The sequence below is a fragment of the Podarcis tiliguerta genome (genome assembly GCF_965153285.1).
Source record: "Podarcis tiliguerta genome assembly, chromosome: 4".
In the NCBI taxonomy this organism is placed as follows: Eukaryota; Metazoa; Chordata; class Lepidosauria; order Squamata; family Lacertidae; genus Podarcis; species Podarcis tiliguerta.
In genome coordinates this window covers 82,799,760-82,826,744 of record NC_139537.1, presented here as the reverse complement: position 1 = coordinate 82,826,744, position 26,985 = coordinate 82,799,760, and the positions used below count along the sequence as shown (strand labels likewise).

Sequence of the window (26,985 nt, the reverse complement as noted above, 5' to 3'; positions counted from 1 at the left end):
ACCGCTTTCTAGCGGGAAGGTAAATGGCGTTTCCGTGTGCAGCACTGGTGCTGGCTCGCCAGATGCAGCTTCGTCACGCTGGCCATGTGACCCGGAAGTGTCTTTGGACAGCGCCGGCTCCCGGCCTCTTGAGCGAGATGAGCACGCAACCCCAGAGTCAGTCACGACTGGCCCTGACAGGCAGGGGTACCTTTACCTTTACTTTACCCGTTGAGACAATGTATTGTCCTCTTACTACCAGTCCTTCCCCCTTATGAAAACTTCTGAGCTCTTGCATCTTGAAGCATGCACTGTTTTTCAATGTCTGCTTATGTGTACAGAGAAACCCAAATAATTCATTTCATTATTACTTGCCCTCCCACTTCTAAGGGCTTTGGACTGCACTTGTAGGTAGAATGAAGCTCCTATTTAGCTGAACACTTTCACATGGAGTATACATGGGGAAAACTGGTTCTAAATAATGTCTCATCTATATCTTTCATTTAAAAATAATCCACTCTGGGGCAGGTGTAGGTGTGGAGCAGACACAATAGACTCAAGAACTTAGCCCTACAACCTCATTATTTTTAAGGGGACTGCAAAGTACATATATACAACAGAAACTTGCAGGCTTGACTTCTCAGGGAAGAATAACGAATGCAGTCACTTCCGCAGCAAGATCATTCCAAATGAGAAATTCCTTTATTGCCTTGCAGTTTCCAGGCAGGAACCAGTTTCTTATAAGCAGCAGCAAACCTAGGAAGTCACCTTAAAATGATTTATTTCTAGCCATGGGAACTAACTTTTCTACTCATCCCAAATCCCTGTATGTTTTCCCTTGTGGGCAAATATCAAGTCTCTTTCTTTCTCTGTGCACACAGTTATTTAAAAACAGGACACAGGATGGGGGAACCAAGAGACTCTCCCTTAGTGCCTTGCCCCTAGTATCTGAGTGTTTGAGGACTGGGACATTTGCAGGGAAACCAAAATGCTTGTTTACAAAGCTATTGTACTACTAACTTTACTGTATGCTTATGAAATATGGACCATTTAAAAATGGCATCTCCAGCTCCTCGAAAAGATTCCATCAAGAATGTCTCAGAAAAATTTTACACATCACTTACACATCGCTAGTGCCACTGTACTGGAAGAAGCAAAGATCACCAGTGTCAAAGCAACATCAACTTCGTTGGACTGGTCATGTTGTGCAGATGCCTGATTATCGTCTTCCAAAGCAACTACTCTATTCCCAACTCAAGAATGGAAAGTGTAATGCTGGTGGTCAACAAAAGAGGTTCAAAGACTCTCTAAAGGCAAATCTTTAAAAATGTAGTATAAACACAGACAATTGGGAAACACTGGCCTGCGAGTGCTCCAATCGGAGAACAGCCTTTACCAATGGTGTCAGGAAGGGAGAAACTTGCCAAGAGGAAGTCATGTTTGGCAAACCTTCAACTACTACCCAGAAACCTATGTCCCCACTGTGGAAGGAAGTGTGGATCCAGAATTGGCCTCCACAGTCACTTACGGACTCACTGTTAAGAACATATTCATGGAAGACAATCTTACTCAGCTATGAGTGATCACCAAAGCAGCAGCTTTGATCTTAGATAAAAACACCACTCACAGAAGTATGTTCTCTCTCTCTCTCTCTCTCTCAAACACACACACACGTTTACAAATCTTCCACAACACTGTAACAAATTTATAGTTTTAAAAATGGAACCAAGCAGAAAGAATCCATTTGACCTGATAGAAACTGCAGCAGAGTTTCCTAATGTGCAACATAAAACCAGGAGCCTTTATTCCAAAACAAAAACTTTTATTCACCTGCCTCTTATGAGAACAAATAATGCAAAAAAAGGAAGATAAATAAGAGAGATAGAGAGGAGAGAAAATCATAGAAAAAATACTGATGAATTCAGAGAGAAACACATGGGAATTCCCAAGAGAATCTTGTTTTCATGAAAAGCAGTAGTGGGCTTTTGCTTTCAAACTCTTCGGCCTTTTTTTTAATTATTATTAATCCTGAAATATTAAAGAATATAAACCTTATGCATACAATAGATACAAAATTGGATACAGCACTAAATGAGACATATAATTCCTCTACACATTAGTATTAAAAATGCAAGAGTTCAAATTAAGAAACAAACAAAAGAATAAATGTGCATCTACCACTCCCCAAACGCAGAGTGATGAGTGATTGGCAGCAACTGAGATGAGAGCTGTTTGTGGATATCTGGGAGGTTTTGTCTCCCGTCATGCCAGAGTGCAGAGTCCCAGAGATGTTTGGGGAAGAAACACATGTGATTCAGCATTTGCCTCCCCATAAAAAGCCCTAGATATATTCCTTTGCACGGGAGGGCCATCATTACTATGGTGCGGATACCACTGACGGCGAATTGCTTGTATTTTTGCAAGGGAAATGAAAATGTGCCCAATGGAATTGACCTAAACTTAACATCATTCCTGTGAAAGCATGGCGAGTAACCTTTGGGGTTAAGGAACGGCGATTATGGAAACACTCCCACAAAACACAACAACAGGGAAAACTGACACTCCGGCTTAAAGAACTAGGTTGTTCATCCACTGGTGGTGTGCAATGTCTGTTCCTTTCACCTGGAATGGAGCAGGGCTCCTTGACAAACTCACCTAGAGGAGTGGAGGTTGTGCAGTCGGAGTCAGAGAGTGTACAGTCCTGATCTCCAGTTAGAGCCAATGATTGTAGGGTGAGAAAAAGGAGTGGGGTAGAGGTCTACCTACCTAGAAAAAGTGCAGGATCAGACTAGCAATTATCTTACACTAGCCTTTCCAATGAGATGATGAACATGACAGTGAAACGAGTGTAAAATTTCCCCCCCTTCAGGACCGGGACTCAAAATCCATCAATTTGTGCCCTTAAGGAAACATCATTGTTCTGATGCACATCTTAATTCTTTTGGCTCTGTACAGATTGTTGCCAAAAGCTTTCTTGCAGGGCTTAATGCTCATAAAGTTACACAGCCCCAAAGACCCGTATGCACATCAAACTGGTAAGACATTGGAGAAGAAGTGATATTGCTAACATTTTGCCATTGTTTGTAATCCGGACACTTCTTTTTGAAGTTTAAGGGCTGGTGGGAATGTTTTGGGAGCAGCGCAGCCACTGATCCAACATGGCTCAATCCCATGTTGCTCTGCTAAGGCAGAAATAATGGAGAGGCCACATAGGAAGAGAGAGAGCAATCCCATTACTTCCTGATCTGATAACTGAGGCTACTGCTCCAATCTCTCTTCCGGTTTCCTAGATCACTAGAACAGCATGGGATGGTGTTACACTTTCCTGTAATATAGTTATCAGATCAAATATTGGGACTTTACGAACTATAGCACATGCAGATTTTTTTTACTGTATATGCTTACTTTAAGAATGTGTTCAAATTGGGCTTAAAATGGCAGTGATTAAGGCTACTGCTTTTATGGCCCACATCTATGTAGGGGGGGGGACCCAAATTCACACCAGTGTAAGAGAGGTGCACTAGGGAAACCTTGGTTAGCCCTCGACAGCTTTTCAATGCATGTTTATAGAACTACATATCATGTGATAGAGCAGTTTTTATGTGCATAATTGGATGAATGCAATTTACATACTACAGAGTCTGAGTGGCTTACTGTGAGTCATTCAGTACAAATTACTTGTACTTAATGAAACTTCTGTTAAGTAGATAGTACATAATACTGTGAAAACAAGTTACCACTTTAAATCTTCCAGATACAAAACACAAATTAGTCAAGTCTGGCTGTATTCAACTGCTTAGCAGACCATATGCATGGAATTTATTCTTTTTAAAGTTCTTGTTAAATTAGCACATATGCATATGTGCAAGACAAAAGGCAATGCTTAATATAAATATTTAGTGGAATGAACAGAAATGGCACTTAAGCATAGACCACCCTGTCATTCCCTAAGCGGCAAAAAGATCCTGCTTCAAATTTATCTCCTGCTTCTAGTAGTCGTCTTTCCCTATTCGCTTGGAAGGTTACAGATTGGCTGGAAGTTCACATTGGTATGAGAAAGGAATGTCTGGTCGATGCAGTCTAGGAATAAAAGAAAAGAGCTGTATTTTAGTTAACTAAAAAATCAGCGGGATAAGCAAACAACATATTTAATAATACTGCATTCTGAAATATGTATGTGAATATAGTCCCTTGGGGACATTTCAGTACATAGAGAATTTTTCACCGTTACAACAAGAACTCCAGTGGAGGCAAATTAGTTTCTGGGCTAAGTTAAAGATGCTTTAATCTTTAAAACCCCATATGCTTTCCCCCTATGGTATCTGAGTGAGCACTTTCCCTCTGCATTCCTTCCCAGGTGTTAAGAACAGGAAGCAAGGCTTTTCCTGCAGGTGTAACCACCATCAGAAATGTGACTGGCCACCACCTTAGGGTGGTGGCCAACGATTGCAGAATTCCCTTTCTTCAGAAAAACTCAAGATTCATTTAGTTGCCCCTTCTAAAGCCCATGGAAACCTCTCTGTTTGGAAACATCTTAGGTTTGTAAACCCTTGGGAGACACGGGTTACAGACTGCTACCTATTCCATGTCAAGGGATGCAGGTGGTGCTGTGGTCTAAACCACAGAGCCTAGGGCTTGCTGATCAGAAGGTCGGCGGTTCGAATCCCCGCAATGGGGTGAGCTCCCATTGCTTGGTCCCTGCTCCTGCCAACCTAGAAGTTCGAAAGCACGTCAAAGTGCAAGTAGATAAATAGGTACCACTCTGGCGGGAAGGTAAACAGTGGCTTAAATCATGCTGGCCACACGACCCAGAAGCTGTACACCGGCTCCCTCGGCCAATAAAGCGAGATGAGCACCGCAACCCCAGAGTCGGCCATGACTGGACCTAACGGTCAGGGGTCCCTTTACCTATTCCATGTCAAGAATGGTCAGACATTCAGCTGTTTTTATTGAGAATTTATGCTATGATGTTGTTTTCACCTATGCTTTAAGGGCTCCAGTCAGTTATACATTTTGAAAACAAGCACACCGCTCATTTACATTGTTCTGAAGCCATATTAAATTGGTTGGTCTACATTTTTATCTTCAGCCCCTGAATTATATTCAGACATTGATACAAAGAGTAATAACAGATTAATACTAGATTATAGTATAGTAGATTATAACAGATTAATACTGAATATTGATAACTATTTATGTGTGAAGATAATCTTTGCCTTAAACACATCTTTACCACACTATATTTGGGGACCCTTTCTCCATTTTATCCCTTCCATGCATCTGCGTATAATACTATAGATAGCTTTTGTGGTCAGTTTAGGGGCATGATACTCTGGGGATGTTAAACTCTGGACAATATCATTTAAATATAAACTAAATAGTGTGGGAGCTAGGATGCAACCTTGCTTAACTCCCTTTGTGGCTGGTACGGATTCTGTGAGCTGCCCATTTGTAGAGCAACACACTTTCAGCACTGTGTTTTTATACAGACATTTAATCAAGAGCAACAATATTTTATCTATACTTGGAAGAGTTCAGCTTATCCCACAGTCTTACTGGAGAGATTGAATCAAATGCAGCCTTCAGATCAATCAAATCTGCATATAGCACACTGCCTTAACATACTTATCTATAAAATGGGCTAGTACAAAGCAATGGTCTATAGTGGATCCGCCTCATCTAAATCCTGCTTGCTGTTCAGCAAAAATAGCTTCATCGGTTATCCAATCAACTAGCTTATTGTAAAGACACTTTGCATATAATTTGCTAATTACAGGTAACAAACTAACTGGTCTATAACTAGCCGGATCGCATGCAAGGCCCTTTTTGAATATAGGGATGACTACCGCTGTGGGCCAAACTTCAGGAAATAAGCCGGATGAATCAATAAATCAGACTATTACGCATTTAAACTTCTCTGTCCTTTCCTCCCCACCCCCACCCCCATGAAAGAGCCTTCCGGAAAGTGAACATTGTGCATGCCACCTCTCTCTTCCTTCAAATCCCTCCTTACAACCCACCTTTTCCACATGGCTTTTTGTTTATCCTCTTAATCCTCATCCAAACTTCAAGTGTTTGCAACAGCATTTGCTCACATTCTTCCCTCTTCTGTTGTCCCCCTCTCCCTTTTAGATTTTAAGCTCCTTGGGAAACAGGAACCCCTCTACATTGCTGGCATAATTCTGTAAGGCACCACTGCACACTGACGGTGCAGTTTAAACATCCTCGTCCTTGGCCAGGGAGATGAGCATGTTTGGAAAGAGTCAGGACTGTGATATGAATATTATACTAGGACCACAAGTGTTGCAAAGGGAAACCTCTCATTCAAATCGCACTTTGGCAATGAACTTGCGAGCTACTTTTATGCACCTTGCTATTTTCTCAGCCAGCATGACACACACTCCAAAACTGAAACATGGAATAATAATGCCAGCCTAACTTGCATTTTGTCAGCAGTCCTTGCAAAAGCCTTATGATAAGTGAACTGGAAACTGAAAAGGGAATGCAAATATCATGGGCAATGTTCAATGGGACCATACTAGCATCAGTCAAGGCCTGGTATATCTCTTTTCTATAGAATGTGGGTTGAAGTTTAAATGCTCATGGACTTTGAAGACATAATAGTTACACCTGCCAAATGTTAAAAAGGTGTTTAGGGAGTTGATTTATCCTCACTACAGAAGAGTCAGGTATTTATGTAGAGGCCTACAACATTTAATAAAGTTGGGGAAATCAGACATTAACTGCTTGCTTTTCCGTCAGAGGAATGCATGGGACTTGCTGTTGTTGTTTTTTTTTAAAAAAAAGGAATGGGGGAAACTCAACCCTGACATTGCAGAAATAGGCTTGACAAACAAAGGCAACTATCAAGCAATAGAAGGCAATATTTGTGCATGCATGCCCAAGTGTGCAAAACGGAGAAAGCAATTTGGCTGAAGGCATTTTCTGTGCCAAGTACTTACCTACGAAAGGAGCTACGGTGCTTACCTCTAGTACAAGAAGAAAAATCTTGTTCTATGAGCAGCTGCCATACTTTCAGACATGTTTCTGACTTTCAGGTAATTAACAAAACCTCGGAAAAATAGGAGGAGACCTGAAAGCAGAGGTGGAATGTGAAACATTGATTAAAAGATGCATTCTCGTGCTAATTGAAAGGAAGCAAGCTTACAACGATTCGCCATTTTACACTTTCAGTACGTATGCCAAGGAACTTTTATAGAGTCGCAGTCACATCAACATACCTTGGCAAGTTCAAGGAAAGGGTGCTTTCCTAAGCAGGCTTTCTAAGTAGGAAGTCGGGCACTGTACAGAGAAGCTAAAAATATGTGGCGAGTAGGATGAAAGCTTAACTTTCCTATGCAATCAATCACAGTATCTCCAAAAGGAACCTATATTAAGATTTTGGTGATAAATTACTGAATCAATCAATGGCCTTAATTTTAATTAGACTTGAGTTTTACTCTTGCTTTTTCTGCCAAGGTATGTATGGGCTATATGAGCATTTATTTGCATCAGTGGTGCATCTATAAATTGCCTCTGTTTACATTTAGTTCTTATATTGTATTGTTTACGGGCCGTTTCAAGAAAGTTGGCATGGAATTTTAAAATAAACTGGTAGGAATAAGCTGTAAATAGTTGGGGTGATAGTTACACCACAAGGCAAGATCACCAGCTGACCCAAGCAAGTGAGCCAAGCTTCGGACGTACAATGGATGCTCAAATACACTTAAAAGCCTTCTTTTCCCCAGCAACCTTCCCTGCAGCTGCCCCAGAAGCCTGAAGCTCGGCAGACAGCTTTTCAAAAGAAAATTGAGGGAACAGAAGCACTGTGTTCAGCAGCATAAAGCCCTTCCCCTTGCCTGAGTGAATAATGATTAATGCACACTGCATTTCTAAGGCAAAAAGGATACCTCCATGGATTGAATACAAAGTGACAGGCACACTCGCATTCAAAACCATTCATATAGTCCAAGAAAATAATTATAAAAACTAGGTATCTTAATGGAAAGCTTATACGTAAACTTTGACCTTATATACTTGAATAGTCTTAGTTCAGTTACGATGCTGTGTTTTAAACATAATGAGATCAATTCAGAAATTCAGAAAGCTTTATCTTATTTAGATTTAGAAAATGTAAAAAAATTATTCAGAAAAATCTACCCTCTGTCTCTAACAGACTTCTGTTTTTCTGACTTTTAAAAAGGAGTGGTGGTAAAACAAAGAATATCAATGAATCCCACAGAGGACGAGAAATATAAATCAGACCCTTTGCATTAGCATGTTTGGGATTTTGCTTTTAAAAGTTAAGTTAAATATTTAATTGTTCAAACTTTATCTATTGAGGACTGGTGCCACATTCAGGAATGAAAATTATTTTGTCTGTGAAGAGGCAATATGGAAATTCTATCCAACGTGCTTGATCTGTGATAAGTTCTCTTGCCACTACAGTAAGCCCTTGATTTCAATGAGCATACATGTGCAAATTTACTGCCAATCTTTCTTAAACCCAGTTAGGGTTGTTCTACTCAGTTATAAAGTTATTTGGAAATTCAAAACGTAAAGTTTTTGAGTGGGACTTACCAAGTACAAGAAATATCCACCAAAGCCAGTATTGTCCATTGAAATAACCAGTAAAGTAATCTGAGAACTGGAAGGGGAGAAAAGCCCCCAAACATGTTAGCTACATTTCAAATCATGCTTGTAACATATTAGGATTACTGAAAATACATATCTAAGACATTACAGAACATACACAACAAATAAATAAAAAATCACAATTGGTGCATTTGGGAAGACAAATATACTCTGTGCAGCTTTAGAATAAAAGAGGAGTTATTTCTTTTACTTTCTTGCAAGCAAAGAAGTCTCAACCAACCTGTGAAAAAATGGTTTATTAAGCATTACTCATTAGAATCAGACGGTCACCATAATAATGGTTGCGTTTGTAAATCCGTCTCTCCTTCCCCCCCCCCCCCCCGCCCCGTGTCTGCCATCTCAAACACATTACAGGAGCCTGCTGCTTTCGATATTAACACCAAAAGTCACATTAGTTTAATCTTATCAGATGGGGATGTTTGGCTGACCCCACAAAAGGAGAGCTTTTGACCTTCTGTACACCCCCTACTGATAATCGCGGCCAAGAATACCAGTTCCATAAAGACCCCTGATTCATTAAACTCTTTTCATTTTCAAACTAGATTCTCCTGCATTCAGTTCCCAGCAGTGAGCTGAACGCAGCTAAATGAACCTTGAAGGGCCAATTCAATCGTTCCTGTTAGCGAGCACGGTAGACAGTTTTGTCTTCTCTGTGATGTGGGAATCTGAACAGGCAGCTGGAGGGTAGGGTGCGATGGTTTTGGAGACAGGTATCTGGCCTTCAGCAGACTGCAGACTGCATGCTTCACTGATAAAAAGGGATGACTTAAATGTCTCCAAGAACTCAGCACAGTTACAGCCTGAAACTCAAAGTAACGCAGAACGTCCACTGCAACTTTTAGAGGGTGGTAAGAAACAATTTAGTCAAGCAGGGGCTGTTCAATCACTTCCTTCTCTGTTGCTACAATTGTCCCAACTTGCCCATCAACTCTAGGTTATTTCGTGTCAGTAAATAATTGGCTAATTGGCTGATGCAGTATGTTAAGTCAAACATTTAAAGAAACAAGGCAGGGCCAAATGCTCTTATAAATGATTACATGGCAGAAAAATAAGGCCAGTTTGCACATAATCATTTAAACTGGCTAATGGAGCATTTCCATTATTTAAAGCTTGTTAGTGTATTTACGGCATTTGCAAAAAGAAAACACAGTAAAAACAAAAATACTTCCAACAAGGTCTAACAATATGCCTTCATCAAATGCAGAAAAGCTTCCCACAGTATTACAACACATTCACTAAACTTTAGTAAGAGATGGCCACATTATTATAGCTTGGCCAACTATGAGTGTCTCATAGGGCCATGAACAACCTGTTCCTGCCAAATGCAACCAAGCAGTACACTTGCCTCTGTTTTTGTGTGGTCCCACCTATTTATATCACCTAGATTTGGCATCATGATGCAACTGCAGTGCAGCAGAGGACAAACATTGGAAAGGGCTTAATCCTGCTGTAAGTCTGAGATTTCCCCAGGCTGTGGGCAAAAAGAGTGGAGCTACAGGAAACCCAAACAGGCCAGCAAGGAAGGTTTGTAATAGCTGTAGACAGAACAGGTCAAGTATCTGACATCTATTAAAATTCCCATGCCTGAGCAATTTTAAGGGGGTCTCTGCTGCTGTGTTAACTGCAACAGACTGCCTTTGCTCCCACTGCTTTCCTTTGGATGTGACCTTCTTGTCTCACCTTTGAAACCCTCTCAAAAATGTGGCAGGAGCAGGGAATCTGTGGCATCCTTAAGTAGCTGCTGGTGCCCATGTGCCCTAGGCGTGCCTAGACCCTCACGCCTAACCTGGACCCAAATTTTAACATTAATAGCACTTAGAATAGCTTTTAATGGTTTGGGGCAAAAAGGTACCATGTTGTATCATTTATTGGGAGCTTCTGTACCCTGTCCCACAACAGCTTAAATACAATCAATTAAAAGAGGACACTCCCAGACTTCAGGCCAAAAAATCCAAAATGCATGGACCAAAATGAAAAAGGGATCTGAAGGGAGGAGGGGGAAAGCAAACTCAGACACCAATTCTTAAATGTGAATAGTAGGTCTTATAATAATGACTAGCTAGAATGGAATACACAAACTACCAAGTTACTTGATAGACATGTTGTTCCTCTTGCCTAAATTGAATCATCTGCAGAAATATCAACATCATAGTTCAATAAAATTAAAGCATTAAAAGATAACCAATGAAACAAAACAACTATAAAGGCAAAAGTTCCCATGTCACAAAAAACCCCACATAACTCAAATTTTGTTGCGTTAAACTACAACAAATTCTTGGTCCTTTAAGTAGATTCTTGATCAAAGTGGACATAATTATCTGCCAATACTCATTTTAAACAAAAAAAGTACTTTTAAAATTCATTTAAAAATCTGTAATTGGAAGAGACTTACTCGAACAATGAGAATCCATTTGATCAGAGACAGCCCAAATCCACAGATGGCACCATATCTTCCTGCTATGGTGTTCGTTATACAGAACGATAAGCAAAAACCAATCCAGTTGAAAATGAAGGCCACTAAAATGAAACGTACGCCTCGTTAAAACTTAAATGCATTTCTTTTAGCTGAATTCATATGTGTGTGTGTCTGTATGTAAATTGACTTTATCAAGATACTTATTTAAGACTGTTTAAAAGGTAAAAGCAAACAATAAAAAAGAAACCGCTAAGAACAGAGAAGCAATGGATTAGCTTGTAATACTTAGGCTGAACTGGGATGAACCAAATCAAAGTTCTAAGACATGGGTGAACGGTCTGGGAATCAGCATGTTTTTACATGAGTAGAATGTGTCCTTTTATTTAAAACGCATCTCTGGGTTATTTGTGGGGCATAGGAATTCGTTCTTTTTTCCCCTTCAAAATATAGTCCAGCCCTCCACAAGGTCTGAGGGACAGTGGACCGACCCCCCTGCTGAAAAAGTTTGCTGACCCCTGTTCTAAGGCTTCACAGACACTCCTGACAAATGTCTAGAGTGAGCAACTCTGAGGATCTCCCAATAAATAGCAAAAAGCTTGAGTCAAAAAAGTGTATTATGGACATCTGGACTTCCTCACTTCTAACACAACAAAGTTTCCCCATGAAAGATGGCTTTAAAAGAAGCACTCATTGTTTTAATACCCAGGGAGGTCATCCAGAGATTTGGAGCAAGATGTCATCAACACGCAGATAACATCCAGGTGCACTTTCACTTTTCATGCAAGACAAGTGAAACTGTAGGGATGCTAACAGGATGCCTGGATCTGGTAAGTGATGCATGAGGGCCAGAAACCTGAAATCCAGTCCAGACAAGATGGAGGTGGTGTTAGGAGTTGGGTTGTCTGCTCTAGGAGAAGTTCAACCTGTTCTTGATGGGATTGCATTCTCCTTGTCTTTGGAGCCCTGAGTAGCTTCCATAGCACAAAGCAGCTTTCACCAGCTTTGGCAATGCACCAGCTCTAGCCCCTTCTGAACACAGATACCCTGGCGATAATTTATCCATGATCTATTAACATTCCCGTTGATTATAGTGTACTGTGGTGCCTTTAAAAACTCTCAGAAAATGTAGTTGGCAATCTAGCCATATTTCAAACTAGCTGGGTCTGGTTGAACAAAACATTACACCCGCTTTAAAATGGCTAAAATAGCTCCCTGTTCATTTCCAGGAATAATTCAAACTACCCGTATTGATCTTTAACGTGTATTAAGATCTGCCTTAGAGACCCTCCTCCAGGATGTTAGGATGATAGCAATTAGCAATTGGACCTTCTCTATAGCATCATCCTGGCTTTAGAATTATCTTCCCAAAGATTTTCCAGATACCAAGTTTATCTTTTCAGCATAGGGTGAAACACTTAACAGGCTTTTTAGGTCACCAATTTCAACACTATTTTTAGCTGGCTGCTGGCTGCTCCATCTGTATTTTTCATTGAATATATTTTACCCTTTCATTGTTTTTAAGGTTTTACATTGCATGCGTCTCTGAAAATTTCTCTGTTAAAAGTGAGGGGCTTCAACTGCTGGGGATAAACACAGCCCACTATCCAAAGATTAACAGATTTAATGGTCCTTTTCTTTCTAGAGGTCCAGAAATTGCAGGGAGGGTTTTGTATTCCCCACCCCATTACTCAATACTGCTAGACAGGAAAAGCAGCCTCCACAGTGGTGTGCTAAATATTTAAAGGAGCATCACGTCTTATGCCTTGTGCTAAAGAGGTGCACAAACTCACATTTCCATTTACAAGTGGCAAGTTCCATCATGTGGAGCTCTTATTTTCATTAGAGTACTCAGCTATTCGAGAAGCTGCTCCAGTTTCCCAGAAACATTAATCAGCGCTGCCAAAATGTAATTTTACTCTTCCACCAGTTCCTTGTTTACATCTAGATTGCACAACTTGCAACCCACCGAACTGAACATAGCCTAAAGGCTATATATGGTGACTATCCAGAGCTTGATAAATCTCCCGATTTTGCTGCCTGTGAAAATTAGGGGCGGCGAAACCATTTGGTATTATCATACGTGGCTCATCTGCTGTGCTTGGGCAGTGCTGACCTGGCTGACATGAATTGAAAAAAGCCCCTGCCCCATTATCCTAATGCTGAGCTTTCCAAGCTTTCCATGTTGGTGACACTTTTTAAGCATGCATCTTTTTGCAACACAGTAATTCAGTTTTACTAGCAAACCAGAGGCTTTCGTGTGACATGGACTGCAGCTGACAAACTAACGTGTCGTGACACACAGTTTGGAAACCTCTGCTCTAATGTGCTTTTTTTACTTTGCAAACAGCACCCAAAGATATGATTGTATAACATATCTGTAGTATTCAATTAAAATACAAACACAGAATCTCTATGCTAAAGAGCTGAGTTATTGCAGGTAATTTCAAGTATCGACATGAATAGTTGCAAAACATTAAACACTTGTTGCATATAAGTCATGAATGACAGCAGCTGCAATACAGAGAATTGTCACAGGATGGCAGTCACGTATCATGATCCACAGCAAGGACGGAAATTAATTTAACTTCAAAATAAGGAGCAATGTTCAGTGTGTGTCACACACTGTGGAACTACTGGATTCAAATTACAATGCTTCAATTACTGTAAATTCAGAACCAGGTGCTTTTATCATAACACTGGTCTACTGGGGAGGAGGATAGGAGCTGGGTGAGAAAGATTATTCATCCTACTCCACATATCAAGAGCCCAGCCTATGTTATTGATGTCAGTAAAAACTGATATTTGAGAGTACAGATAATCAACCTACACTTTGCCTCCACTTATCCAGCCTCGGAAGTCAAGTGCAAACATATCATTGGCTGCTCATGGAGTTAAATTTGCTCAAACCGCATGTCAATGGCAACTCTTAACAACACAGATCTTTCTCTCAAGATTCTAACATGCTTTGCAATTTGACGCATATGCCTAAAATCGTAAAACGTGAGGATCAAGGCTGGTTGTGGCTCCTTGTGGCATACATTGCCACTGCCTAATGTGTGGAAGAGAAGAGAGCTAAAGTATGAACAAGACTTTAATAGGTAAAGGTAAAGGTACCCCTGTCCGTACGGGCCAGTCCTGACAGACTCTAGGGTTGTGCACCCATCTCACTCAAAGAGGCCGGGGGCCAGCGCTGTCCGAAGACACTTCCGGGTCACGTGGCCAGCGTGACAACGCTGCTCTGGCGAGCCAGAGCCGCACACGGAAACGCCGTTTACCTTCCCGCTGGTAAGCGGTCCCTATTTATCTACTTGCACCCGAGAGTGCTTTCGAACTGCTAGGTTGGCAGACGCTGGGACCGAACAACGGGAGCGCACCCCGCCATGGGGATTCGAACCGCCGACCTTTCGATCAGCAAGCCCTAGGTGCTGAGGTTTTACCCACAGCGCCACCCGCGTCCCACAAGACTTTAATATATTTCTCTATTCTCCATTAGTAAATGCTGCATCTTGTGTGGCTGGGAAGAGAGGATTCTTAGAATCATACAACTGTAGAGCTGGAGGGGACCACAAGGGTCATCTAGTCCAAACCCCTGCAACACAAGAATCTTTTTGCCTAACATGAGGCTCGAACCCATGATCCTGAGATTAAGAGTCTCATGCTCTACCAACTGAGTGACATCAAGAATCCTGCTGCATTTACCATGGAGGAAGAACCTCTGGCTCAGGGTCTGAGTGTGTCCCCAGGACTCAACCCAGCCTCTGTGCTCCCCCTTCCCTCTACTTCCTCCTCTGTCGATTTTACCTGGCTGGAATGTGTCCCTGAACTCTGGTGAAACCTTCTGCATGTCTGAATGGAGGATGGACAGTGATGGGTGTCTGGCCACTCCCATCACTGATATGCAGCTGTCAGAAAGTTTTTGCAATGAGAAGGGGCCCTTGGACTGAAGGGGGTTCCCCACCCACGCCTCAAACAACTGCTGCTTACGAGGACACAAAGATGTGCTACTTACTGAAAAAAGCCAACATGAAGATGCCATCATTGCCCACGCGAAGCTGGTCTGCGTCACTGAAATCGTCCCTTGGGGGATACTCTTCTTCCTTTAAGATGATGATGATGATGATTAATAAACACACATTGCATGGAATTAAATTAATACTTTTCAAACTACTAACTTAAGTGGGAGTAGGTATCTAGGTAAAAAACCAAGGTGACTACATAAGTACACTTCAGTTGCTTAGATTGCTTGTTCATAATAAGCTATTTTTATTTATTAAGTGTACATGGCCACACATCAGTAAAATTCTGTGACTTACAAAATAAAAACTGAAATATTTAAAAACATCAAATGCAATAATTAGAAAAATAACTAAGAAAAAATCCCTAGTTCAGTATCATTTATTTTAATATTGTACTGAAGCCAAGCTAAACCTATTTACTGAAGTGTTTCTAAATTGCTTCATATTCTAAGATTTCTAAGGACAAACAGAAAAACGGTATCCTAAAAACAAATATAGTAATGGCAGGGTCGAATCTTATGGGTCTGGGAAAACTTGGGACAAAAAGTTCTGTCTTTGTCAGATGCTCGAAGCAACTGATAGAGGACACTTCAGGGGCAGTGGAGGGATGCAGGATGCAGAACACAGGAGCAAGAGCAGAAAATTCTGATTTTCCACTTAATGCTCGAATGGGAAACATGCAGCCTTCCCTCTTACCAAAGTATAGGCCAGGCCTCCTCAACCTCGGCCCTCCAGATATTTTGAGACTACAATTCCCATCATCCCTGACCACTGGTCCTGCTAGTTAGGGATCATGGGAGTTGTAGGCCAAAAACATCAGGATATCCGAGGTTGAGGAAGCCTGGTATAGGCCCATGAATGGCTTCTATATTCTCACCATTCCTCAGCACTTCATCTCTTTCCCAAGCTAATGGGTTAGGCCCACACATTTCTTCCTAGTTGTTCCTTTGTCTCTCTCAAGAGTCAACCAAAACAAGCAGCAAGGGGTGGCGGCCTCACTGAACCACATAATTTTACGAAAAAGTTGCACTCTAAAATGACTTAGCCACTGAAATCAGAGAGCCCCTTCACATTTCAAGTTGTTGGGGTGCAGTGTAACATGCATGACAAAGACACTGGTTAAAAATGCAGACATGAAGGGAGCAGTGACTGGCTGCTCCCCCAAAATGTACATTTATGGGGAACACTAAAATGTCAACGGGCCACCAGTTTATGTATGGATATTTAACACAACACCCGAAAGTGTGAAACACCTGTGTGCTTTCTAGTGAACTCAACGGAAAATTTCAGGTGTGTGTCTTTCTTCCCTAAGTCTTGCTACAGTAATTAAGATTTTAGATTCTGTTGAGCATGTGTCTCAGCGAGGAGCCATAGTTTACTGAGGGACTGCAGAAAGGTCTAAGTTGGTCCCCCAACTTCTGTATTGAAAAGGAAATCAGTTCCGGGAAAATTATTTCCGCTGTAGAGACAGACGCAATGAAACTCCACCAAAGCCCAATGTTTAACCTGCTCCCTATGCTTACTGAGCCTTGGGCTTCGAGGCTTAACTTCTGGCTTCTGCTCTTCAGTAAATAAAGTAGGTGGTCAGAAGAAATCCAGTTGGTATTTTAGCGTTAGATCAAAACGCACGGAAGTTAGAACTACAGCTAAGACACTTCAGCAACTTCCAAGGATTCTTGTCATTGTTTTTCTGTTGTCTTAATGGCACTTTGGGAAGTTTGAAGATTATTTTTGTTAAGGGAACTTTGTTATGAAAGAACCTGGAGAACCCCTAATTTTACTGCATTCCTGGATATATTTTATTTTGAAGATGCATATAGAACATTATTGAGCATTATTTAAAATGCTCCAGCAGCCCCGGTATAAACATAGACAGACCTATCTAAATATTTTCTGATTTCCACCCTCAACTGTTCACATACATTTTAGTAGTTAGGGACTCTCTCTAAATTTCCACTAAATAATATGAACTTAAATCTCATTGATTCTAGCTACTCTATTGAGATATTCAACATGTGCTCATGTAATTGTCCAATGTAAGACAATAGTTCATCCGCAAGTGTGTAATGAATATTCTAAATCAAAAGCTTTGCTGCTATCAGACAGCAGAGGGTGCTAACATCCTAAAAAATACAACTTCAGTTGAGGTACCATAGTTTTGTTGCTCATACCATTGCAATGTTAAGCAGCAGTATGGAGTCCCTACATTAAAGAGATATTTATTCATCATCTTTTCTTTCTTTTTTTTACTTGCTAGTATGTACTATATAATAGTGAAAATTATACCTATTTTGACTATATGGAAAGACATTATAACAAACATATATTTGCTTCGCATTCTGCCTGGTAATGTTTAGTAGCTGCAGCATAAACAAGTATTTGACAGAAATTAGCCTAAACACACCTTTGTTGATATTTTAGAAGTACCAAACAATCATCATTTGGAAGCATGAAGGTGCTGCGTAGTAACACCTCACAGAAACTCAATGAACCAAAAGCAAGTATTGCATTTTATTTCCTTTCATCCTTCCTACTGGATACATTTCCCACTCCAACCCCAACCCCAAATATTGGAAATTGCCACAATATCCAATCCAAAGGCAGAAACCTTGTTCACAGCAAGATACACTCTAAAACAGGGGAGGCTCAATTGCCCACAGAAATGATACTAGTTTGAATGACCATGATCAGTGCTCCCCAAACTGATGTTATCCAGTTGTTTTAGACTAGAACTCCCATCAGTCATAGCCAGTATGGTCAATAGTCAGGGATGATGGGAGCTGTGGTACAAGGCACACAGCGAAGGCTCTTCTAGAGCAAGGATGCTCAGCTTACCAGGTATTCCTGGTTATTTCCCTCATGTTTTCAAATTTATTTCCACTACTATAGCAGATGAAAGGATATTTTCATAACAGCAGAATCTCATGCATGCTTACAATTAAACGTAAGTCCCAATGTGCTCCGTAGTCCTTATCTCTATTTAAGTCTTTATAGAAAACTAATGAGAATCTTCAGACAGCATTGTGATATTAGAATTGCGGCAAGTTCATCGAGTGAAGGCATTGAGAAATTCATTTGTTTCTGCTTGGCAGGAAGAAAACTCACTGCAAAATCTAAACTTCATAGAACTGTTTCATACCTCTGGTGGGCTCAGGAATATTTCATCAAACAGACTCCTAGACTCCCTAAATTGGCCGTGCTAAGCATGTAAAGAAAATAAGACAGAAGAACTAAAGGAATGTTAAGCCATTCAGTACAAGTCAAACATTCAAGCAATGTTTCTAGCAAACTAAATTATAATTTAAATGTAATGTAATATAAAAGGAATTGAAAATAGCTCACAGAGAGAGATCCAGTACTTCAAATACTGACAGTGCTCTTCTATACATTTGTATTCAGAAGCAAGCCCCACTGTACAATGGGACTTACTTCTGAAGCATAGAATTTTAGCATGGAAATAGATCATTGCTATTTGGTCCGATTAGAAATGAAAAACTCACGAGGAAACAGTCACACCAAAAGGTGTTCTACTACACAGTATGCAACAGCTTTTACAAATGGGCAACTGAGGTCAAAATGCAGGCTAAAACAGCTTTCTGTGGTCTTAACATTTATCTGAGATAGCATATCACATTTTTACTGTGATGGCAAACCCCTGTATTTGAGCAAACACTTTCTTATCCGATTTATAAGATTTGAGAGTAGTTAAAAAGGGCAGGAAGTTTCCAATGCTACCCCCATTTAAGTGTAAGAGTGAGTGAGTTTGTTTGTTTAAGTAAGCAAATGTCTTTTCATTCAGACGAATACAATATGTTGCATTCAATGTAGAGCTAACCAAAACATTCCATCACTGCAAGGATTTCTCCTGGTACCTGCACCCCCTAAATCAATTTTGGGGATTCCTCCAACCCTGTATAGCAGATTTGGGGTGGTACAAGGTGCATGTAAGGAGGTGGGGAAGGGAAATCTCCTTGTAACAGCACAGCTATTTAGCTGAATACCACCCACAGCCCAGTACAATGATATCAGAGATGGAAAAACATTTCAAATATTTATGCACTACCGTAGTTTTATATATATATAAATAATACCAACAAGAATGAGAATAAAAACCTGCAAAAATTCCTATGTGCCAGCAAAATTATTAAGCATGTGCATGCAGCCAGGTACCTGCAGTTTTGTACTGTGACATATACTTACTCTCTAGCATTGTAACTGGTGACCCTTCAGATTAAATGCAGCTTAACCACTGCATATGGTGGCCCACCAAGAATTCAGTGGAGCTACTATTGTTGCCTCTCTAGGTCTACAAAGTAGAAAGGACTACTGAGCTCTTGTAGCTGGTGGGCTGTGCATGGTTTGATTAGTTATGAACTGAGTTCATGAATATTAAGGATGAAAGAAAGCTTGAAGCAGTCAACGGGTCTTTTTTTTTTACTCCATAAAGTGCTACAGAAAAATTCTCATGCTTTGTACAAATAATAAAAACAAACCCCACCTTCATTTAGCTAGCTACTATCTCCTTTAACAAGCTAAGCAAGTGTCAATGAAGTTTGCTTCAGAAATTGGTTTTTATCCAATATATACCGAAGCCAATCCAAAGTTACGTATTTCAAAATTGCATGTTTTCATACTGCACAGATTGCTCACTCACTCTTTGAGCTGCTGCTGCTTCTGCTGCAACAGCTGCCATTGCTGCAGCTTTGGCCTTCTCCGCTTCATCATAAGTGGGAAGAGAGGTAGCTACACTGTATGGAGGTGGCACAGGGTAAAAGTCATTAGGCGATTCCATTTCTGTTAAAAAAAACACACACACACAGACATCAACTCATGTTTTAGAGGCTAAATAATCATTAGTCAGAACTACAAGTCTATAAAGCCTTTAAGAATGCTGTATTGTTTCTTATAGCTAGAAATACTGAGTGAGGGTGGTTTTATATATTTATCAGTACAATTGATTCCTCATATCTCTGCCCTGTTAGGATTGTGGACCAAGTTTAATCAAATAAGACATGCTAGCCTTATCATACATAGACAGAAAGGCATCCAAGACAAATCCATATCACAAAGAACATTAATTTAATCTGGTTATTTGCTCTATTAAGCACAAAGTCATTTGGGGTCCTGTACAAAAAGAAAAGAGCAGATCGTATTTTATAAAGGGCAGCAGAAGGAAGCATGAAGAGATGATGGCACCATATGCTTCTGAAAAGATTATTCAAGCTATATTTACTGCTCCAGCATTGCTAAAAATATCTGAAGTTATATAAATGAAAGGAAATACCTGCTGCTGCAGCTGCTTCTGCAGCAATACTACAGTAAGGTGGAGGTGAAGTATCTTCTTCAGGTAAAGATGCCTCCATTTGAGAGGCTGGTGCAGTTTCTGTAGAGGTGGAAGGTTGTTCAGCCACTGATGATTCTGGAAGATCATCTTCATTGTGAAGCTTTTAAGAAAAACAAATACATTCAGGGAACTGTTTCATCTACTCCGATACAATTTATTCAGTAATGACTGAAGAGAAACCAGTAACAAGAGTAACTCCTAATCTGGACTTAACCATACTACAGTGGTACCTCTCGTTACGAACTTAATTTGTTCCGGAGGTCCGTTCTTGACCTGAAACTGTTCTTAACTAGTGGCGTGCATTCACTAATGGGGCCTCTTGCTGCCGCTGCACCACTAGCACATGATTTCTGTTCTCATCCTGAGGCAAAGTTCTCAACTCAAGGTAACTCTTCCAGGTTAGCGGACTTTGAAACCTGAAGCGTTTGTAACCTGAGGCGTTTGTAACTCGAGGAACCACTGTACTCACCTCCTGCCTCTCCCAAAAGGCAGCAAGTATGTAAAATGTTTTCCCCCAAAAAAACATGTACTACTTACAAGTATTTGCCCATAATAAAATGCTGAACGGTACTGTAGTGTTTCACCATCACCCTATTGTGTGTATTGGGGGAAAGGGGTGTATTTGAGAGTTTTCCTAAAAGAACATAAGGATCAACTAGACCCAGACAAAGTAAATGGGTGAGAATATATGAAACCATTTCATGATATGTAGATAACAATGTGCTATTGCAGAATATCACAGAACATTGCCTAAACTGTCAACTGCCCTCTTCCTAACAGATAATTGGGAGCGAAGTCCAATTCATTGCACCTTTGATGTACTGCGACTTATTATGTAGCTTGTACTAGGCAATCTTCTAACAACCCTTGATGTTAGCCCTATAATGTGTAATTATGGTTGATTCAAATACTAGTCCAGAGTGTGAAGCAAGAGTTTCCTATGAACAACAATAACATTTCAGATTTGCCTGAAAATCTTCCAATTATTTCACTATGTCTACAAAGTCCTAGTTTCAGAATATGAAGTCAGAACAAGCCATGATAGTAAAAAATAAGGGTTATGCAAACCACTTGTAGCTGCCCAGATTTAAATATATATATATATTCAGAAATGGTTGAGATGCAGCCATTTACCATTTCCTCAAGAAGTGTAAATTCTTGTCATCAAATTGGTGCTTGTTCTTTTTCTGAATTCTTGTTATACAGCTCATTCTGTTTGCCAGGTTGTGATTCATCTGCATTTACATTATGATTCATCTAGGTACGTTCAAGAGGCTAGTTATAGTTTGCACTTACGTGATATGAACTAAAGAGATAAAAAGAACTGTACTATAACTTGTTCATTATCAGCAGTTACACTGCTCACATTGTGCGAGTCAGAAGTAATTCTACTAACAACTAACATCAGATCATATTGGCTGTTTTAAAGTCCTCCTCTTGAGCAAGAGTTGAAAAATTCCACCACTCAATCTACAACCAAAAAGGTTATATAACAGCACTCAAAAAGCATTATCCTGTAAGTGAAAGCATTGCAAGACACCTTCCAATTCTTCAAGCCTTTCCCGATGTCCCTTGATGAAAAGGGACCTTATACCAAAATTTAAAAGCTCTGTGAAATCTAAAAAACATCCCTGATTTCACAGTTTTGTGAAGGGGTGTTTGTGTACAACAGGGCTGTACAGACAATGTCTCAAAGCACCCTGAGGTCACATGATACCACTTGCCCCAACCCCAATGTTCATATCTTCAATGAAGATGCCCTCTACAAAGAAAACCATATATATACAGACGTATTTACACAAGTTTTACTTTGCAGACATCTAGGCCTAATGATTAGACATCCAGAGCACTTACATTTCACAACCCTAGATTCATGTCCAGATGAACGTCCTCACATTCTTCACAGCATGTGATTTTACACCATGCACACATAGTATTTCACAATACTGCAGCTTCTCACACACAGTTTAGCTCTGTGGTGTCTGTTCTTTTTAGGGGGTTTTATTTCAACCACCATACTTTACTTTCTGCTTTGGACATTTGGAGATCAACATGTTGACGTTATGCCTTTTGGGGTTGCACAGAGTGTTAAATGCAAAGACAGATACTATGGAATGCACTGGATTCTTAGTGACCCCAGGTATTCTGTTTCATAAAAACCAAATTCATGTGCTATGAAATGCACAGTTGTTTGAAAAATAAAATTCTGTTCTGAACTTTTTAAAAAATGCACTTTTGTAACTTTGGGGGGGGGCGGTTGTAATATATATGCAAATTGTGGGAAGATATGAAGTGTTACCAGATCTACTCATGTTTCTATGCAAGAAACAATTGTGCACCACAGATTTCATTGCAACAAGCATGATTACTCTGCAAATACCAACCCTGCTTTGCTCTGACACAGAGGCTGATCTTATTAAGGGCAGGGCTGGGCTTAAGAGGCACAGCATTAAAGAACACAGGTAGCAAGTTATCCTTTGTCATCACAATATAATTTCTGGCCTCCTGCCAGAAAGGATGCTCTTAGTACACAACTTTTTCTACTTCAAGGAATATTATCTTCATTAATATTTATTAAACTTGCACCCTACCCTTCCTTCCAGGGCAGCAAACATCAAAATGTTAAGACAATTTAAAACATCTATAAGCCATCTAAGAACATAAGCACTTTTTCAATAACTGTAAAATAACTCCCAGTAATCTCATCACTGCGAGTTGGTACTTGCTGCGGGGGCTGCCTCAGTTATTTTAACTAACCAGTTAGGTATGTAGTTACATGATTCCTTATGTGTATCGTTTATAGACAAGGAACTTCCCTGTGCAGCACAGCTAATATAGGGAGAATATTTGTCAGCATCTACCAATACTTAGCTTGAGCCACTCTGTGCTTGGAGAATAGTAGGCTGGGGTGATACTTAGTTTCAGCTACTTTAACTTCCTCCTGTTTCTTGCAACAGAGCCACACTCATTACTCACAGCCAAGCCAAAACAAACATATTATAGGGCATGTGCAAAGCTCCAGCTGATTTGAGCATTTGGGGAATGGAACCAGATTTGGGGGAAGCCGATAAAAAATATGTAGGAAGCCCACCGCAGAGTCAAATTTCTCCCACTGAACAAAATCCTGCTGCTTGTACAGAGCAAGCTTGGAATGTTTAGCCTGGAAAAGAGGGCACTGAGAGGAGATATGATATCCATTTTCAAATATCTAAAAAGCTGTCACATGAAAGAGGAAGCAAGCTTGTTTTCTCCTGCTCTGGAAGGTAGGCCCTAAACCAACAGATTCAAGTTACAAGAAAGAAGATTCCAACTAAGCATCAGGAAAAACTTTCTGACCGAAAGAGCTGTTTGACAGTGGAAAGGACTCCCTCAGAAGGTGTGGGTGAACTGTAGGAAAGAATAGATTTTCCCAGCTCTACTTTATTGCTTCTTGGGTTATTCCTTGAGTTGTATTTAGTAATAAGGAAGAATAATTTCCAGAATTCTGGTAGACAAAGAAAGCACTTCTGAAGAAGAAGAGGAGGAGGAGGAGGAGTTTGGACTTGATATCCCACCTTTCACTCCCCTTAAGGAGTCTCAAAGCGGCTAACAATCTCCTTTCCCTTCCTCCCCCACAACAAACGAACTGTGAGGTGAGTGAGGCTGAGAGACTTCAGAGAAGTGTAACTAGCACAAGGTCACCACCCAGCAGCTGCATGCGGAGGAGCGGGGAAGCAAACCCGGTTCACCAGATTACGAGACTACCACTCTTAACCACTACACCATGCTGGTTTATTGCTTTGACCAACATTAAACTTTTTTTTAACCATCCCTGCTTCCTTGAACAGTGAATTCACTGACGGGGGGGGGGGGGGGGCAACAGAAGACCAAGCACTGCCCTCTGAACTACATACTTCTAAAGGAAGCAGGGAAGCAAGATGAAAATCTTAGCCCGGCAGCTTGAATTACATTATGTTTCACAGATGGAAACATTGACAACAATAATGATAAGCAATCTTACATTTTTGAGTGATGTGCCTATTTCCCCCCCCCCACACACACACACACCTCTGTGATATTTGATCTGGCCACAAATGAAAGAAAAGCTGCAGTCCTATTCACCCTTATCTGGGAGCAAGTTTCACTGAACTCAGAAGACTTCTCATCAGACTTGGATAATATTGCATTGGAAGTGATACTCGTATGTGTGTGACGGAATGCAGATGGGAATGACAAACAAGGTAGAAGCTTTTAAACCATCTACTTTCTCAGCAGAAAGAAAGAAAGAATAATCCGCAACACTTGTGTGTTGCAGAGAATTCTGCAGTGTTCTAGGATTTATGAGGGGAGCGATGGCAGCTCCCCCTTGGAATCCTAGCTAACTTCTGATGGACTTATTACTGCCTGCTGGAATTCCTGCAAGAATGCCCATCTAAGGAGGACTGAGCAATTTATCTTCGCTGAAAAACTTTACGTACAGATTAAGTTATGCCCAAGTCTTGCTTTGTAAAACCCACATTGGGGGAGCATAATAATTCTAGTCAAAAAAAGCACAGATGATGAAAACTGAAGTCAGCCCTGTTCAAGGGCACAAATGAAGGAAGGGCTCTGGGCCAATCTTGATAGGCACCATGTGAACTGAGAGTGAATCTCACTATCTCTATTGCTGCAAACTGAAGGAGAAGATCAGTAGCGCTGCAGAAGCTGTCTTACTGAGAAGCTTGTCCACCTTTACAAAACCCTGAACAGCCTTCCACGGAATCACTGGAACAGAGTTCAAACACTATTGCAACAGACAAAGTGAATGATTGTTACTATAAGCTTCAGAAACTGGGAAAGTTGCCAGTTGCTGCTGAATATTGGTGACCCCCTTCACTTGTGGTTTCCTATATTCAGAATAACAACAAAAATCTGTTTAAAAAAACCCCCCTGTAAATTTCCCACGTTCACAGTAATAGACAGAAATACATTATTGATTCCAAGTGTAGCACAAGCCCCTTTCACCAACTCAAGCCTATCACATTCAGATATACAACCTACAGATTTTCTTGGCTGCGGTTCAAAATTTCACAGTGAGGTTGATCATATCATATAACATGGACGGAATTGTGTCAAAAGTGAGACAGCAGATATCTACTGAATTTTCACTAGTTAGTAGTGAGTTCTGTTCTGAAGCTTGGTGAAGGCTTGGAGGCCACATATGGCCCACTAGGACTCCTGATCTGTCCCTCAGGACTCAAACCAGGCCACACCCCTTCCCCCAGTCCTGCTCCATGCTTTCCTTGAGTGCTTTTACCTGGCTGGAATTTGCTCTCTGTGATAACGCCCCTTGCTTTCCTGGATTTAGGTGTGTGCGAGAGAGAGGGAGACAGATAGAAACATCTGACTTATGCAGCTTACTGTACAAAGGTAGAAGTCTAAAGTTGGAAGGGACCCTGAAAGTCATACAATCGAACCCCCTGCAATGCAGGAATCCTGCCCACAGCCACACCTGGTTAGGCTCAAACCATCAACTTTCTGCTTAACAGCCGGACACACTGACTCATGGCGCCATTGGTAAGAGTCACATATCTTGCTCCACCCACTTTTGCCATGGTTCCCTACCCACGTTTTGACTCTGGCCACTCCCACCACTGCCATAATTGTCTCTCCATGCCAATGCCTACAAGGCAGTGAAGCCCTTGAGCTGAAAAAACGTTCTCCCCCCTGCTCTTCTCCCTCTTTTGTTATGTAATAGAAGTAAAGGGAGAAATAGGACATGGTATGCTGCATTTCCTTCCTGTTTTCTAAATAGTTGATCAGCCAGGTTGCTTACAAGGTCTATATAGATTTTAGATGCAGCAGTTGCCTCACTTCCTCAATGCATTTATGAGCAACTGTGATACAAGGAACTTGCTTGAAATGGAGCAAGTATTAGAATGATGACACCCCAGGAAGTTATTCATACAAAAATAAGCAAACCTTGCAAAACACTGCTATATAGAAAGAGCAGTGCCATCATAGTTATAATCTATTGATGGCGACCATACTCTGCCTCCTGTTATAAGAATTCTAAGGTCTCAAATATAGAATAAATCTCTGACTTTTGTCTTCTGGGTTTCTGGGGGTTTTCCTGTTGTTATTCTGTCTCTCACTGCTACAATAAACCTACCATTAAAATTATGGACTGGTCATTTCTTCGTCAGAGGGCAAACGGGCAAATTTAGCAGGGGATCAAATACTTTCCTCCCTCACTGTATGATGATTTTGGGGTGGTCTTTGGCTAAGGGGGTTGGTCAATGTCAAAAGTCTTTAAAGGTTCCTGCACACTTTTGTCTCCCTCCTTGGAACAGAAAAATAAGTATCTGCCTTGATTTCCACTGGATCCAGCCTCCATCCATTTTTCTCTGACTGATCATGGACTTAAGGGACTCAAGAGTCCCATGGGGAATTTGGCAGCAAAAGCCAAAGCCCAATTTTTACATCACTCCACAGTCGAGGCAGCAACACTTCCAAGTACCACAAGAAACCACAGGAGGAGGAGAGTGCTCTTGTGCTTGAAATCCTGCTTGCTAGTTTCTCACAGGAATCTGGTTGGCCACAGTGAGAACAGGATG

General features: G+C 40.8%; 1 protein-coding gene across 4 annotated transcripts in view; it reads right to left on the bottom strand.

The window, feature by feature from the left end:
* Nucleotides 1–1,780: 1,780 nt before the first annotated feature.
* Nucleotides 1,781–26,985, bottom strand: part of NDFIP2 (Nedd4 family interacting protein 2) — a 52,524-nt gene continuing 27,319 nt past the window's right edge. For 2 of the 4 annotated variants that reach the window (XM_083438100.1, XM_083438101.1), the window contains exons 2-9: nucleotides 20,351–20,510; nucleotides 19,721–19,860; nucleotides 18,206–18,265; nucleotides 15,060–15,147; nucleotides 11,027–11,151; nucleotides 8,560–8,626; nucleotides 6,967–7,072; nucleotides 1,781–4,059 (exon numbers count right to left, since the gene is read on the bottom strand). In XM_083438100.1, coding sequence (XP_083294226.1) covers nucleotides 6,969–7,072; nucleotides 8,560–8,626; nucleotides 11,027–11,151; nucleotides 15,060–15,147; nucleotides 18,206–18,265; nucleotides 19,721–19,860; nucleotides 20,351–20,510 — 744 coding nt within the window. In that variant the 3' untranslated portion in view covers nucleotides 1,781–4,059; nucleotides 6,967–6,968. The remainder of the gene's footprint in view (nucleotides 4,060–6,966; nucleotides 7,073–8,559; nucleotides 8,627–11,026; nucleotides 11,152–15,059; nucleotides 15,148–18,205; nucleotides 18,266–19,720; nucleotides 19,861–20,350; nucleotides 20,511–26,985) is intronic. The other 2 variants (XM_083438102.1, XM_083438103.1) reach the window with 1 other exon arrangement.